Consider the following 18,120-nt stretch of genomic DNA (forward strand, 5'->3'; position numbering starts at 1 on the left):
TGTAAACAACTCTTAGCTGGAAGTAAAGATGGTTCGACCGACTATTGATGATCCTGCTCAAGTAGCTGATAAACTGAATGAGTATTTTGCATCTACATTCACACATGAGGAATTATTCAAGGAAGGAAATGCCAGAAGTTTATCAAACTTCAACAGGGAGCTAAGTGATTTTGTAATAACTAATAGCAAAGTGGAGGAGAAATTGTTGAAGTTAAACATAAAAAAGGCACCTGGAGCGGATGGAATCTATCCAGTTATATTCAAGGAGGCAGCAAGGGAAGTTAGCAAACCCTTAGCCATAATTATGAGAGCATCCTTAGATTCATTGGAGGTCCCCATGGACTGGAGGTGTGCAAATGTATCATCAATTCACAAAGGGGATTTAAAAGGTGACACAAGTAACTGTAGATCTGTTAGTTTAACTTGTGTTCCGGGAAAAATAATGGAGTCACTGATTAAAGAAGCATTGCCGGATCACCTAGACAAGACTGTAGTAATAGTTAAGACACAGCATGGGTTTGTTAAAGGGAGGTCTTGTTTGACCAATTTTATTGTATACTATGATGTGATCACAAAGGAATTAGATGCAAAAAATAATTCTGATATCATATACTTGGATTTCAGGAAAGCTTTTGGTACTGTTGCACATGGAAGATTGCTGTACAAATTGGAGGGGTAATGGCATTAGGGGCAAGTTACTGCAATGGATAAAGGAATGGTTGAGTGGGAGACGGCAGACAGTGGTAATAAATGGACACTGCTCTACGTGAACTAATGTTATTAATGGGTTCCCCAGGGTTCGGTGCTGGGCCCATTGTTTTGTGTATTTATCAATGATATTGATGAAGGTATATCAGGCTTAATGTCCAAGTTTGTAGGCGATACAAAGGTTGGCAGGGTTGTTAATGACACTAAAGACAGTATGGTACTGCAACAGGATCTAGAAAAGTTAGGCAGATGATCTGAGAAGTGGCAACTGAATTTAAAGCTGAACATTGACAAATGCAAAGTACTGCACATGTGTAGAAGTAACCCAAGAGATACGTATCAACTGTGTGGTACTATACTCAGGATAGTGGAGAATGAAAAAGACCTGGGGGTAATTGTGCAGTCAGATGTGAAGTTCTCTGAGCAGTGCAGACGGGTGGCCAGAGCAGGTCATGGAGTTTTGTGAATAATATATAGGAATTTTGCTAGTAGAGACAAGAAAGTGATTATCCCTTTGTATAAAGTAATGGGTCAGGCCAAACCTTGAGTACTGCGTACAGGTCTGGAGGCCTCATTTTAGGAAGGATGTAGAATTGCTAGAACGAGTGCAGAGAAGGGCAACAAGATAGGTGAGAGGAACAAAGGGGTGCGCTTAAGAAGAAAGGCTTAAATACTGCAAGTTGCAGCATCTGGAGACTACGCAACCTGCGAGGTGATCTGATTGAGGTGTAAAGGGCCTTTAATTGTTTGAGCAGACTCAATGCTGACGGGATACTTCCGCTTGCTTAGAGCAGTGCAGTGCTTTGAATCTGAGGGGGCACAGATTCAAATTGAGGAAAGACAGTTGTAGAATAGATGTGCGGAAGTTTGCCGTTAGCCAGCGGGTAGTGGATTGCTAGAACAGACTTCCATCTGTTGTTGTGGAAGTTGATAGCTTAAGTAAATTTAATGCTGAACTAGACAAACATTTGGAGTCACCGGATGGGCGAAATGATAAGGGTTTTTTTCTTTGGCTGATGCTGCATAAGCTTGCTTTCTTGCATCAGTTACCTTACTGAATTACTATGATCAGTTACCTTACTATAACTGATCGCTTCATCTGTCGTGAAAGTTTACGCCAACGTTTCTTTGGGCTTCTCAGCAAGATTTCCCGAGCTTAATCAATCTCTAGAGTTCTTAATGGCGATCGGCCTGCATGACCTTTCCTTTCGTTTAAAACACTTCCTGTTCTCTCAAATTGATCTACTAGCCCCAACACTGGTGTTGGTCCATCACGCATGCCGAAGTATTGTCAATATCGCCGTAGCCGAGCGGAGAAACGCGAGGGTGCATTAGTACATATGCTTTGACTGACCAAGTTCGAATCCATGATTGCTAAATACGGTGCTGTTTCTTGTATTCTCTCCATCTTGTGAACTCCTTTGACCGTATGATTGGCCCGAAGTATAAACAGAAAATTTATTTATTAAGTTGAAATTCCACTTCTGTAATGTTCCTTAACAATAAACACTTCTTCTCCATGCTGTAAGCTGCTATTTTCTTCACGTCAGCAGGAGTGTGTTCACCGTTGCCAACCAAATCTTCAAACATTTCTCTACAGAGTAATGATGTTGGTACGAAAAATCTGAAGCTTGAGAAACTTCAAAAAAAAAGAAACAGTATGATGATGAATTAAAAATTACCCTGTATTTTGTTTATAATATGTCAGTAAGTTAATTACTGTATTTCAATATAAAAATCCTTTCTCCCCATATTTATGGGAATAATTATTTCTTTTGTTAATATATGAACTTCCTTTAGTCTAATTTTTTTTTGGTGGGGGTGAAATAAAAGTGATATAACCGTGTTATAAAATGTAAACGAAGAACTTGATAGGAAAATTTTAATTTCCCGAACAAGTTTTCTTGTATATGCATTGAAAGATAAAAACATATGGAGATTAGATATAGATTTTCGAAAAATCCGAATGGGAAGTGATGGATCATTTCCAATCCTGCTACTTTGTGAAGTTTGGAGAATTTAATTTTGGGTTGTTTGCTTCATAATTTGATTTCATTGAGATTTTACTCCTGAAAACACTATTCGGGACACTGGCATATCCTAAGGAGTGTTTCGTGATATCTTTCTGGAGATTAAAAACTGGGACAACTGGCAGTTCTAGTTACCTCGATTTAAATCTTATAAATCCTTGCATGCTCTTTCTTATATGCTGATGTGATGTTTGCGTTATTTAAAAACACTTTTTTTCTACGTTGTTTATTTTTATATTCTGGTATGTTTCTTTCAGGAGTCAGACGAGTTTAAAGTAACTGCCGCAAGTGAGCAATTAAATCTTCATTGTAATTGCTTATGACCCGTAAACTAGCACCACAATTTTCAATAGATGGACGTGCATTTTTTTTGTTGGTAGTGTACTGATCCGATCTTGCAAGCGTGTGCGTTAATGACCTCCTTTGCTTGTAAATAAATGAATAAAACTGTATGGTGCACACAACCAATCTGGCTGAAAGTTTTTCTCTCTAGAAATCTGAATTTATTCGTTCTTATCTCTCATAATCCGAAATAATAATAAAATTATATTTACTACTGCAGCCATTACAATCCAAAGCGACTACGCTTTCCATCTCGATTTCTTTAATTCTTCGTTCATTATGTTGTCTTGTAAGTTTTATCGTAAAGGTGAAAATGTAGCCAGTCTGACCAGGAAAAGCTTTTTCTCTTTAATAGGAAGATCGGCTAAATTACTGCTACTTGAAGTGGATGTTTAAAGCATTATTTCTATTGGGAATTATTTTTATTGCAGTCATGAGCATGAACATCGTAAGGGAAAAGTGTGCTTAATGCTAGTAGGCAACGAAGGCGAAATGACTGGGGAAACGCACGCAATGAATAATAAATGTATATGAACAGAGAATTGAGTAATTCCGCTGTTTCTATACGTATTAAATTCAGGATAAGCTTATTTGCATTCATTTTTTTTTTAAAAAGTAAGTTTTCGTGAAAGGTCTATTTAATATAAAACGGTATAAGCATGTGTATGGAAAGACCGTGCTTCTGTTAGTGACATATCGGAAAATTGACTCCCTCTGTGCAATTTTAAAAATCGAAATCTTTTCATTTTATTAGTATAAAACCAAGAAAAGATTTGGAATAAATACCGGGGAAAAAAAAAAAACAATACAAAATGATGATGTTTTCTTCTTTTATAATAATAGAAGAAATACGAGAGCAGTTCTAAAAGTAATCCCCCACTTTTTTTTTTTTTCAAAGCTGTATTTATTCTTTTATTATATGGATGTGAGACTTGGACCATAAATGAAAGAAAAATAAATAAACCATTGGCTGTTGAGATGGATTTTTGGCGAAAATCGGCAAGAAAGTCTAGGACTGAAAAGTTAGAAATGACGTGATAAGGAATACAATGAACGTCCAAAAAACATCATTGATAAAACAGAAGAGAAAAGATTAGTGGTTTGGCCATGTGAAGAGAATGGAGGACGACAGATTGCCCATAGAATGGATGCCATGGAGAAGGAAAAAGAGGAAGACCAAGAAGGACATGGATAGAGAGTGTGAGAGCAGCAATGAATAGAAGAGGACTGGTGGACGGAGATTGGGAAGATTGAAGAAAATGGAAAAAAAGAATAACGGAATGACATTTCGATGTTAGGTTGAGGAAAACCATTGTAATAACGGAATAAATCCTAAGAAGAGAAGGAGTATTTATTTTACAGATTTTTTTTTTTTTACTTGTACAGGTCCAACCCTCCAGCTTCTTATATAGGATTCGCCTTTCCACAGATGCTGGTGGTGTTGTTGCGTTCGTCTAACGTGCTGCCTTCATGGATGTCCGTCAGAAGCTGTGCTGTTATTAAATTTTTTAGGTGTGTAAGGATAAGGCCGTTGGAGACATTCCTAAATTACTACAGAAGGTGTATAGGGGATAATGCTGTCAACCGCAGCACGGTTGTTTACCGAATCAAGCGAATAACTTCCTAAGAAGACTGACACGTCGATTTGCCCGCGACTATTGCCTGCAAGGGCAGTCGCGCAAATCGGTTCTTGAAAGATTGATATCGTGTACTGTTCATTTCGAGGAACAGTACACGATATCTATCTTTAGATAAACCTTTTAAAGAACATTTCAGAACTTGTATTGGAGCAATAAAATGTTTTTACTCTTGTAAGAGTGCAGTTAATACTGCTGTTTCAAACTTATTCTTTCAATTGAAATATATTTCTTTGAAGAGTCTACGCCTCATGGTCCCATAAGGTGTACGGTAACTAGTGCACGGTACTGCGCTCTTCTAAGAGATCGCATTATTCCCTCTCTCAAGAAAACTCAATGCTTTGAGACCGCAGTGTTCATGCAAGATGGTGCCCCTCCCCACGTTGGTCGACAAGTGAAGGAACTGCTTCGTTCAACATTCGGAAATGGTCGCATCATTTCTAGAGACATTTCCACAGTTCTGGCCAGCTCGATCACGAGATCTCAATCCCTGTGATTTCTGGATATGGGGATACCTGAAAGACAGATTACTGTGGCGGCATACAGACGCTTGTCGATTTGAAAGCAAGCATTAAACAGCTTGTAGCCAACATCCCCAATGAGATGCTACACGAAACTGTGTCGCACGCAGTTTTCAGAATGTCATCTCAGTGAAGGAAAGCACATAGAACAATATCTGCAGATTTCTAAGTTCTGATATTAAAATGTAATCGTAAGTTAAGCATTCTATCTCAAGTTTACAAAGCCAGTTTCTCCCCCGTTAGTCTGAAATTTGAACTAATTTTTTTTCTTCTACAAATCGCTTCCCCATACCCTAAATGACATACCCACCGATTTTCACAACGCTATCTCTAACTGTTTTGACACTAGGGTATCCTGAATAGGGAAACTTATTTTATAACCACCCGGTACATCAATGCGTGCAACGTAGCTTCACCGACATAATCTTACCTAGAGATTAACGAGAGCATACATATCTGCGAGAGTGGAAGACCTGTAAGTTTTGTCGTTGCACAGCTTCTGGAAGTCTATGGATAATGTGTAAAATATTTCAATAGAGTTAAATGGAAACATATGGCGCTGAGGCCCATATAGTAGTGGCATATAAGGGAATAGGGATTATGTAGGGAAGAATATAGTTGCTGATAAGATGCGGATTATGATATTTTCTGTTTCACAGAAAGTACCATACAGCCGAATATGTTTTTTTCCGAGTAGTATTAAAATGAAGCAAGAACGTAAGGTCTTTGTCCCTGATGATGCCCAAATATTTATGCTGATTGACTTTTTTTAACTGGAGAGTTCCCAATTACGATATTCACATCACTGATATTTCTCTTCTTGGTTATAGTAAGTTGAGCAGTTTTCTCTTTGTTTATGGAGAGCCCGATCGCATGAAGGCAATTTTCAAGTTGTAGTTGTCGGTTGGAGATCACAGTAGTACACTGGGGAGCCTGGGGGCATTTTGTGACAATAAAAAAACTTTAAATCATCGGCGTACTAGGTAAAGTTAGTATGATTTGCGAGGAAGGGTTCCAAAAATGCAGCGAAGAGGGCGGCAGAGAGAACATTCCCTTAGGTGTGCCCTCTGGAGCAGGCATTTCGGTGATGGTGGTGGTGCTGGTTTCTTATCCATAGGGTCCTGGACTGTAGGAGCTTCTTGAGAAGATCTAATAGGTGGCTAGAGATTTTGAAGTAATTGAATAAAATGGCGCATAGTGAATGGATGGACAGGTTCTCAAAAGCCGCTTTAATATCGAGGAACACAATATCAAGTTGCTCTTTGTTGCTTATAGTACGTTCTGTTCTATAATTAGAATTTGCTTTTGGCAACATCATCAGTTAGACACACTGCACAGAGTTTAAAAACTGTCTGAGACCACTGTAGTCACGCTTACGAAAACAAGAGTTTTAATTTAATTGTGTTTAATTAAATTCCCCATTAGTACACTGTGATCGCTGCCATCCGTTGGGTCTTTTACCTGCATATTCTTACTGCATGAAGAATCACTGCTGATAACCAGATGCTGTACGCCGCTATTTTCTAACATGCTGCTGTAGAAAACCACCATCCAAGTCTACAAAAGTCTTGCTAGTGTGTGAGTGGCCAACTCACAAATTCCAGTCAACACCTGGAAAGTTAAATTCCCCCCATTATGAGATATTCTGATTTGCTGGCACGCTCTCTTTCTCTGTATAGCTGTTTGGTACACTTATCACAGTACTCTCAGTTTTGTTTTCTCAGTGCTTATATCACACTCAACTGACTTAACATTGCACTCGTCACCCACGTCAACTTGATGCACTGTCTTAGATTTAATATGCTTCGTAACTAAGAGCATAATCCCTCCACCTCTCCTGTCCTGTCTGTGCTTCCTGTATACATTGTACTCCCTGTATTGAAATTTAGCATTATGTTTGAGTGATACCAGGTTTCTGCTATCCTTGCAATGTCTGCATTTGATGACTTTAACAGTACTTGAAATTCATCAAATTTATTTACAATGCTCATAGCATTAGTGTATGTGTAAGTAAATCCTTATATCTCATACTCTTAATATCATTAATGCCAATGTGTACAACAATATCACTTTTTGTGCCCTTTAAAAGATGCTATCTGTCCTACAACATCATCTACTTTTGCCACTGGCAGACCCTGGTCCTGTTCCACCTATCCTTCTTGCACAACGTATTTCTGGTTTCCTTGACAATAGAGTCACTGACAATAACCACCCACTCACCTATCACTGCCTTGATAGCATCAGCAAATATTCTTGCACTCCTTCTATTTAAATGTATCCCATCCTTGTAAAAACAGTCTCTCCTGTTAACAAGCACAGACCACGATGAGAAAAATTCTACCCGTGGGCCTTGCACAATCTCTCCACAGCCGAATTGATTGACAAGGCTCTCAGCATATACTCCCTCTTATCTTATCTGGACAGAATTGCAGACACTTTCAAATTGAAGCGTAACTTGCGAATTTTTTCCAACGTTGCCCTGTACTTGTTAAGTAAGTCCCCTCATCTCCTGATCTTAAAATGATTAGCCCCAACGTGTACAACGATATCACCTTTTGTGCCTTAAAAGATCATATCTCTTCTAAAACGTCATCTGCTTTTCCCCCTAGACTTACACTTGTCCTATTCCACCTATCCTTGCACAACATATTTCCCGCATCCCTAACAATAGTCACTGATAATAACCACCTTCTGTGGGACTAGCGCATTCTGCCTTGGAAAGTGCCGCCGTGTTGTCTGATGCTCAATTGTGAGCTGTGGCGTTGAGTTGGGTAGCTGAGAGCTTGATGGGCTCCCATTTTAATTCCCTCGAGGGCACTCACATAAACGCCCATCAGAACCCTGAGTTAGCGCCTAATTTCTTCACACTCCTTGCACCTAGCACACACAAAGACATCACCATTGGCTGGATCATGTCCTGTTCCAGAAAATCTGCAAACATTTCATAAGTTGCACATTTTGTTAGGCTGTGATAGGCTGGAGAATCGCCGCCTTCCGTTCTCCCCCGAGCCACAACACTCCTGCTGTTTTGTGCCCGTTACTTTACTGCTGTAGTCTGTGACATGATTTCAGTTTAAATGCAATTTAATTGATTAACAATGAAAATTAATAAATTTTAATTCACAATACTACAATAAGCTAATAGATACCTGAATGCAGTGATATGTATTACGCTATCCAGTTTTAAGTTATACCGTATGCTCTCAAGTTCAAGATATACGTTATGCTAGAACGTTACGACTCGGTGTTAAATTAGTTATATCCTTAGTAAAAAGTAAAACTCCTTAGCTAAACAAAAAAAGATGCCAACAAGTGATTAGAATCTTTGAGCCACTTATTTATCACAATTAAAACCCCACTATTCCACTGCACCATTCGTTGCGTGCTACGATATTCGTGCAAAACATTGTTACAGTAGCAGTACGTCGGAACTTACAAAATCACTAGCTAAATTTAAAAATACGCTAAGGAACGTGACTAAGACTATTTAAAGTATTTGTAAAACACAATTAATATGGTAATTAATCAAAAAGACAGTAAAATTTTCCAAAAAAATTATCGTTCCCACGGCTCAAAATTCCGTGTACAGGTATTTATACCTTTGTATATTCTGTCTGTATTCTAAAAACTGGCCTCTTAGCGGTTCTTTTATTATGAGAAATGGATCGAAGTTCGCTAGCGGAATACAGAACCTCTTCGACCGAAAAAACTCCAGAAAAGAACCAAGCATCGCGAAGGTGGTTTGTTGCTTGTGACATGTGCATACCAATTTTAGTTGGGGGTGCTCGTTTCTTCACCACCGCCTGAGACCTGAACTGCGTTAAAATTGGAGACATTGGTCAGTGACAATTACACTGTTTTACATGACAAAAGCATGCCATGCAGCGACACCTGAGGCAACTTCTGAATCAATCGGATAGAAGGAAACACTGGAGCATCACCAAACATGTTTCCTTATGAATTCTTTGACATCTACGTGTTTCCCTGAATAAAGTTAGAAAACAGACATCTTACCATGCCACAGTTCGGTCTCTTGCAGATATTGATGAAACCGTTGTGCAGTTCGAATTTCTCGATTGCCACAGATATGAGTAAAGGACAGATAATCATGAATATAATCAATAATTATATCAATAATACATTATATTTCCACGTTATCACGTGGTTACGATTACTTTTTCTCCGATATTTGCTTCCTCTCCTCTCCTCCCCTCCCCCACACACGGATGAAAGAACGATGTGAGGTGAAATAACATTTAGAAGTAATATATATTCTATCCAGTTTTCGATAAGAATGTACCATAAGAGGTAGCCTTTCTCAGTCGTTTGCTGACGGGGAAAGATTGTAATTCGACAAAACTATTTATTATGTTTCACGCTTCAGTTAAACTACATGTTTTGTGCATTTCTTAAATGGCCATAAAACTTAGAATCAAAATCGGTGCACATTAATGCTGTTAGCTTGGAATAAACATCTTAAATTAAATCAGTGAGAGAGAGGAGAGCATGCTAGGGAAAGTTTCGCATTTCAAGATATCCTCTTGATGAATTCTTGTCAACTCTTCCGCTAGAGCGTATATTTTATGATTTTTCACGGATAAAATGATAAAACTCTTAAATTTGTCTTAAATATCCTCCCATTGCACTTATTTCTACTCTTTCTAAAGTAATGGAGAAATCAATTAACCGCCAACTCTTACACTATCCAGAATCCTTCCATCCGATCAATGATTACAGGTATGGATTCCGTCAGTTTCGATCCACTGGTGATATGCTGGCTTATATGTTACCCGTCTATGGACAAATTCAATGGAAAAATTTGGCGAAACTCAAGCAGTTGCTCTGGACATTTTTAAGCCTTTTGATCGTGTTTGGCATGGTCTTTTAACTAAATAAGTTAAAAATAAGTTTTAAATAAGTTTCCATCGTATTTTTTTACAACTGTCTTAAAATTTTTAATTGGGTATCCAGTTTTCTCTCTGACTGCTCTCTGTCTTCTAACTTCTTCACTAATGCTGATGTTTCCCAAGGTTCAATTCTTTCTCTCTTTTCCTCTTGTATGTTAATGACCTTCTCCCATTGACCAGAAATCCTACCATAGTTTTGCTGATGACAGCAAATTGCATTCCACCTTCTAGTTTGAGAAACCTTGCCCTGCACAAACTGCTTCAACTTCTCGAATATCCATTAACAGTTCCTTAAATGCTGTCCTTCAGTGCGGCAAAGGTAATTTAGTTTATTTAAATCCTTCTAAAATTCAGTTCTGTCTTATCATTCAAAAAGGATTAATTCTGTTCCTATGCTTATCTTCGATGACACTCTGATTTCTAGGCAAGAACTTATATCTCTGTTGGGGATTACAAGATCTTATATCTCGGTTGGGAATTATTCCAAGAGAGATTACTTCTAATCTCTCTTGGAATAAGCACATTACAAATATAGCTTCCTCTGCATCTAAAAACTGGGTTTTCTTTTTCGCTCTCGGCCTTACGTTTCTTTCAAACAGCTCTTGTTCTCGCTGTACAAATCGCAGATCCGAACTACCCTGGAATATTGTTTCCATATCTGGGGCAGTGCCCCCAAAACATCTCTCAGGCTTCTAGAATCCATTCAAAAGAGGGCAGTTAGGTTAACTGATGACCCATTTCTAACAAACTCTCTTCACTTTCTGTCTCAACTTTTTTATTTCTGCTGCATGTCTTTTTTTTTTGTAGATACTCCCATGGGCATTGTTCTTCTGAATTTGCTTCTGTAATTCCATCTTTGTAATCTTTTCAAAACCAGTCCGAACACGTGCCGCAAGTCAGCATCCTTTTACTGTCCATCTTCAGACTCACAGAATAATTTTTATTCTTTTTAATTCTTTCCATCAACTTTCGTTTTCTGCAATAACCTTCCTTCATACATATTTTGTGAAAATTACAATATACAGAAATTCAAGTCTAATATTAACGAGTCTATTCTTTCATTTTCTCAACCTTCAATCCACTCATAGTTCTAAGTACTATAGGCACTTAAAACTAAAGTATCATACCTTTTAGTGTTTGGGGTTTTTATAAAAAATAAAAATAAAAAATATATATATATATTTCTCCGGATGTCCTGGAAATATTAAAAATTCCGTTGAAGCTCTAAGTTAAGGATTGTCAGTCACACGTACAATCCGATCATGGGTGCAGTGCTGGAAGAGTGATTTGGTATCTATTTGTAACGTTTGCAAGCGCACTCATATCTGAAGTTCTTGACGAGACAAAGATATCAACATTTTCTTTCCTTTTTTTTTTTGTCTCATTTTGGGGACACAATGAATAATTTCTTTTTAAACCAGACTAATATGCACTGTTCTTTAGTGTTTGCCCCAAAGTGTTGTTTGTAAATTGCGCGTATGTTGTATTAAAAAAAAAATTCCCCTACCCAAACTCCACCCCCCCCCCGTATTGAGGGATTCGAACCTAAGCCTTTTCCACATAGCGTGAAAAGAAAGTGTTCATTACCACTTCACTACCTGAGAGGGTAGTAATTTGAGTTGTTAAGACTAACTTTATTCCAATAATTTAATGAAGTGTGTAACTTGCTTTGAGAATATTAAATGTGATGAATCCAAAATAGTATGATGAAATACTTAACAGAATATTTTATTGCAGATTGTTATGAAAGCAACATCATCTCTGGTTAAAAATTAAAAGAGAATCTGATCACAGTATAGCTTCAGTTTGATGTGAAGATCCAAATCTCAGAAACAGAGGTAAGGTTTTACTTTTGGTCCGAGCTTTAAATTGGTATACTCCTGATCGTGAGTTTTATTAAGCTTTTCAGACATTTGTTATGAGATAAGAAATGGAACTTTTCATCAGAAAAAATAAAAGGAAGTTTTTTACAAAAAAATAAAATAAAAGTTGAAAATAATGCACTTCGTTTTGTGGAGGTGTTGCTTAATGCTAATGCATTCTAGTGATTGTCGATATACACATATATGCATTGGTTGCTTAATTTGTTATAACTAGGATATGTATTTTTCGGATTCCTTCAGCTTTTTTAAGATTCTTTCGTTTTCTTGGAATTTAGTTAAAGAAGCAGAATTATGAAAAACATAACATAATGTTTAAAAAACTTAAATTAAAAATTTTAATTTCTTTAAAAACGAGTAAGGCGAATAAGATATTCTTTGTGTAACTACACACAGGGATGAATATATAAAAGTAATAGCTTCAAATGTTCAAATTGTGTTCCCCCTGGACTAGATTTTACGACTTTAGCAAATAGTAATAGTTCATGATTTATAAAAACAAACGAAAAGAGCAAAAAGCAACGACATTTATGTGCGAACTGAGAACAATTTGTTTCTGCATATCAGCCACATTGCCAATTCATTTCTCTACCAAGTGCTTCAACTACAGTATATGGGTAGCTTATGTAATACGTATGAAAAAAAATAAATAATTGCGTGACCTCTATTAGTCCGATTTTAATGAAATTTGCTAAGGTTCGATTAATTGTTATATCAGAGCGAAATTCAAACTTTAATAAAAACCCACTTACTGGGAGTCTAATTATTACATGCGGACGGAAGAACAAAGAAATAATTTTTGTATTTCTGTTGGTCTGATTTTTAATTAAATTTGTGATAGCGTTACAAATATTTCTAACAAGCCCAAAAATAAAATTCTTCTACTGAGAGTCGATTTATTACATTAGGACGAAAAAAAAAAAAGGCCTAATTGCCGGATTTTTATTCGCCGATTTTAATGACATTTGGAATGGCTGGAAAAATTCTTTTTAAAACGCCCGAATATATAGTTTCATTAAAATCAGTCAACTGGTAGTCGAGTTGTTACATGCGGACAGACATGGTTAAGAGAATAGGTGCATTATATATATTTGCTAATTCGATTAATATGCGCTTTAATTCGACAGCCCACAAAATTCTGTGTGGGGTGTCGAATTATTTTCGATACGTATATGGTGTATCGATGTCATAAAAGGTTAGGAAAGCACTGCTATAATCTATGGGTCAAGTAGGCCGGACTGCAGTTTCACGATATGTTTGGAATGCATTTTTTGAGGGGACGATTTTTTGCCCCTGATTTTCTAATAGCGTTGAAATAAAAAAAACTCGTAATTTATTAATCATTACACGAATTTATTTAAAGCAACACAAAATTCGTGGACGTACATATTCATGCAATTTATATCTGTTGACACGGTCCTCTGATTACATATTAACATTAAGATTTCAAAAAAGTTCTATAAAAAGCAAAACCTTACCTGTTACAATCGCTGCCGTATTTTTCTTCAAGCGTTCCCTTGAGTTTCTCAATTTTTCGAAGTTTCTCCTCAATCGCCGTATCCATATTTTCATTTCCGAACTCCTTTTTCAAATCCATCCGCCCACTTTTAATTCCGTTCGTTATGGAACTCGCGAAAGAGAAGTCTTCTTGAGGGATAAGTGCCAACGCCCTCTTTATCAAACAGCGATGCTCAGCGAACGTGACGGAAGCGGGTAAAGGTGGCAGGAGGATTGTTTATTCATCACGACTTTGAGTTTGGCGCCACTCAAATCAGGAAGTTGTTGCGCGGGAAAGTCTCATTAACCGAAGAACTGTACAGTTCAACAGCTGAAAAAATATAAAAATATAATTAAAAATGTTAATCTAGCTTGAAGGTGTAGACAGAATTAAGATTTTTTTTTTTTTATGTAGTTAACTCGTATTATATAATGTTTTGTTCGTGGTAGTGATCTAATCTGCACTCATTCGAGTCACTGTCTAAATAACTGTTTATGCCTCAAAGCACTAGGCAGTGATTTAGATCGACGTTTTTCAACCTATTTTATAACCCACCTAATGTGAAAAAACCTGCGACCCATCATTTCAAAATTTCTATTTACAGACATAGAAGAATAGAGTTTTGGTTTCTCATATCCAAATTATAATTTATAAAAAAATACTTCTCTATTATTACATATATTTTATTTTTACCCCGATACTTCTGCTTGAAAAACTCTGTCTCATTGTCTGAACCTAATAGCTTTATAGAAGTCACAGTGTCGAAGTGTTATTAGTGGAGTCCCCGAGGGTTCGGTGTTGTGCTCACTGTTGTTTTGTATATTTATCAATGATATTGATGAAGGTATATCAGGCTTGGTGGGCGCCTCCGTAGCCAGGTGGGAAGGAGCAGCAGTGCGTAGCACACGCTTCTTGATTAGACCAGGGTTTGAGCCCGTCACCACCAAAAACGGAGGATGCGGAAAGGTCAAGGGAATGACCACCGCATATTCCCGGAGCAATATGGCCTTAGTTGCTAATACTCCTAAAAACCAAACAACAACAACAACAACAGGCTTGGTGTCGAAGTTTGCAGATGGTACAAAGGTTGGCAGGGTTGTTAATGACAGTAATGGCAGTGTGCTATTGCAACAGGATCTAGAAAATTTGGGCAGATGGGCTGAGAAGTGGCAACTGAAGTTTAACCTTGACAAATGCAGAGTACTGCATGTGGGTAGAAGTAACCCCAGAGAAACGTGCTAACTGTGTGGTACTACACTCACGATAGTGGAGAATGAAAAGGACTTGGGGTAATTGTGCAGTTAGATATGAAGTTTTCTGAGCAGTGCAGACAGGCTGCCAGGGCAGGTCATGGGGTATTGTCAATGATATACAGCAATTTTGCTAGTAGAGAAAAGGAGACGATTATCCCTTTGTATAAGGCAGGGGTGGCCAACTTAATTTGTGATGTGATCTACTTTTTTTCTTCAAAATGTGCCGCGATCTACTATCTCAAGAATTTCATTGCACATGGTTAAAAAAGTTAATAACACATATTGAAAAATGTTGTTTATAAATCTTAAAATTAAATACAATTCAGAATTCTTGTTTTAAATTCACACCTTTTTTAATTTATGTGAAGTTTGTCTTAATGTCATCTGCCAAGCTTTCAAAATCGGGGATATATTGTAATAAGGCCAACTGTAAAGAATCTTCCGTATGCAAGTCCGTAAGAGTAGAGCGATTCTTCGTCTGTTTGTTTCAAATACGAAAAGGCCAATTCACATAGATATGTGGAACCAAAACAGCAATTTAAAAGTTCACTGCATTTTTTTACATTTGGGTACTTTTCTCGGCAAACATATTTCTAGAAGTCTTTTTCTGATTATTTGGCTTTTAGGAAGATATCGTTTCGCAATGTAATAATTTCATTTTCAAGCAATATTTTCCTCATATGAAAAATCTCGGCGATTTTTTTCTGAAATTTCTGGATAAGAAATATACTGAACTTCAATTGTTTCAAAATCGCTGAATCTGTTTTCAAAATCATCCACAACTTTCTCAATTTCAGAAACATATTTCTCACTATTAAATTCAAAAAGAGGATATTTTTGCAAATGACCTTGCATATTTGCAAAATGATGGAATTTGTTTTCTTTTAGATCCTTAGCCATTGCCAAAAATTGATATTTATATGCAGAAATACTACTAATCGTGTAATCCACATTTTTATTTTTTCCTTGTAATTCCAAATTCGGATCACTTAATTTACTGATAAAATCTGCCAAAAAAGCCAGATCACACAACTACTCTGCATCTTGTAGTTGCTGATAATCATCTCCCCTTTGATCAACAAATTTTTTAATTTCATTTTGCAAATTTCAAATTCTCTGTAGAAACTTACTCCGACTCAGCCACCTCACATCTGTTGTATAATATCATATCTGATTCATTTTCATCGAGTTGAATTCTGAAAAGTCTCCTTTGAAGAGATTGTCCTCTGATGGAATTCACCATTTGGAAAGCTATGTCTATAACACTTTTAGTATTCAATCTTTTTCTGGCTAACACTTGTTAGTGGGAACTCAAAAATCTGGGAATTCATCATCCTTTTGCCACAATGCGATGAATCCGTTAAGATTCCCTGTCATTGCTTTAGTTCCATCTGTTGTTGTTGATATGAGCTTAAATAGTGGTAATTTAATTTTTTTCAATAAAATTTTTGAATTCGTTAAATATATAAAGACCTCTAGTTCTTTCTTTTAACGAAACCATACCCGGCAGTTCTTCTCTAGTGGCAGATTCATCGAAAGCCATACGAATGAAAACGAGCAATTGAGCTGTATCACTGACATCTGTAAATTCATCCAGTTGTAAAGAAAGGAGCAGTACGAAGCAATTCATCCAGTTGTAAAGAAAAGGACACACAATTAGCAATATCAGCACGCAAATGTTCGCTCTCATTTTTACTCATTTTTTCGATGCGTCGCATCACAGTATTTCGAGATAATTGCAGATCGTGAAGAGCACTTTTAATTTCATTTTTGATCTTAAAATTTTAAATCAAAGGGTATTAAATTAACGTGTAAATACTGTCCAGTTATTAATATTAAGTAAGCTAAATAAGAATTCGACGCATACACTATGCTGTCCACAACGTACCTGCGCGAATTTTCACTAGACAAGCCTAGCGGCTGAGCGGCGACAAGCGTAGTCATGTGGTTCAAGGGATTTTAATAAGCGTATGCAGTGGGGCGCATAATAATAACGTTTAGATTTTGACTAATCTATTTTATATATATATTTAAAATTCGTCGTGATCGACAGAAATTAAAGCCGCGATCGACTTGTTGGCCACCCCTGGTATAAGGCAATGGCCAGGCCACGCCTTGAGTACTGCGTACAGGTCTGGAGGCCTCATTTTAGGAAGGATGTAGAGTTACTTGGGCGTGTACAGAGAAGGGAAACATGATGGTGAGGGGAATGAAGGGATCCTCTTACCAAGAGAGGCTTAAGTTCTGCAAATTGCAGCGGCTGGAGACTAGGCACCTGCAAGGTGATCTGATCGAGGTGTATAAGGCCTTTAATGGGTTGAGCAGATTCAATTCTGATGGGATTCTTCCTCTTGCTCAGCTTACGAACCTCCGGGGGCATAAATTCAAATTGAGGAAAGATAGTTGTAGAATAGAATTGCGGAAATTTGTCTTTAGCCAGCGGGTGGTTAATTGCTGGAACAAACTTCCATCTGTCGTTGTGGAAGTTGATAGCCTAAATAAATTCAAGGAGGAACCGGACGAACTTTTAGAGGGAATGGATGTGTGAAATTTTTTTTTTTTTTTGGTTGCTGCTACATAAGCGCGTATGCTTGCTTTCTTGCATCACACGCCTCTATTACTACTACTACAATGATAGCAATTCTCTTATAACTGATTGTAAAATGTAAAAGTGAGTAAAAATATAAAAGGCTGTATAACTGTTTTCTTTTGTTGCAGTTCTGTTTTGATATAATGATAAATAGAAAACTCCTGAATGTTTTAAACGTGATCCTTTAAAATTAAATCCTAAAAGCTTGGTTAATTCTCTGCAGTCTTTCGAACATAATGATGCGAACAGCGACCTATGCACAAATGGTACTTTGTACTGAAAGTTCAAATTTTTATTAATTTGCCACGAGGCAGAAAAATGATAATCCTGCTCTGGTGTCGCCAGTCAGTCTTCTCGTTAGATTAATTCATCTTTTTCACACAAGCTGTTGAGTGCACTTTTTAAAACTTGTTCTGAAGTTTCTCCTTCGTGAGAAACCCCTTCATATTAGGCAGACTGTAGTTTCTAAAATCTAAAGCACGTGAGAACTTGCTGGACTGGAAGTTTACGAATTAGTGTCTGCGGGATCTGTGTTCTCCTGAATGTATTTCACACATAATAAATATAATTAACATGTCATTTTCAGTATAATGCGAAACGTGATGTTCAGAACAGATCGTAATACTCATTTGAACCTTTTTAAAAGATTGATTGATTGATTGATTCTTATACATACCGGCTCTCCCTTCCCCTTTGCTTGCTTATATAAAATTGATTGAATAATATCACTTTTTTTATGCATTGAAATAGTTTA

The 18,120-nt window shown here is 37.1% G+C and overlaps 1 protein-coding gene across 1 annotated transcript in view; it reads right to left on the reverse strand.

The window, feature by feature from the left end:
• Positions 1-18,120, reverse strand: part of sprt (PDZ domain-containing protein sprite) — an 83,308-nt gene that overhangs the window by 49,021 nt on the left and 16,167 nt on the right. The window contains exon 2 of the mRNA XM_090374723.1: positions 13,504-13,853. Within this exon, the coding sequence (XP_090230849.1) occupies positions 13,504-13,622 (119 nt within the window). The 5' untranslated portion in view covers positions 13,623-13,853. The remainder of the gene's footprint in view (positions 1-13,503; positions 13,854-18,120) is intronic.

Source organism: Mastigoproctus giganteus, chromosome 5 (assembly GCF_048544385.1).
Source record: "Mastigoproctus giganteus isolate SK-2022 chromosome 5, ASM4854438v1, whole genome shotgun sequence".
Classification (NCBI taxonomy): Eukaryota; Metazoa; Arthropoda; class Arachnida; order Uropygi; family Thelyphonidae; genus Mastigoproctus; species Mastigoproctus giganteus.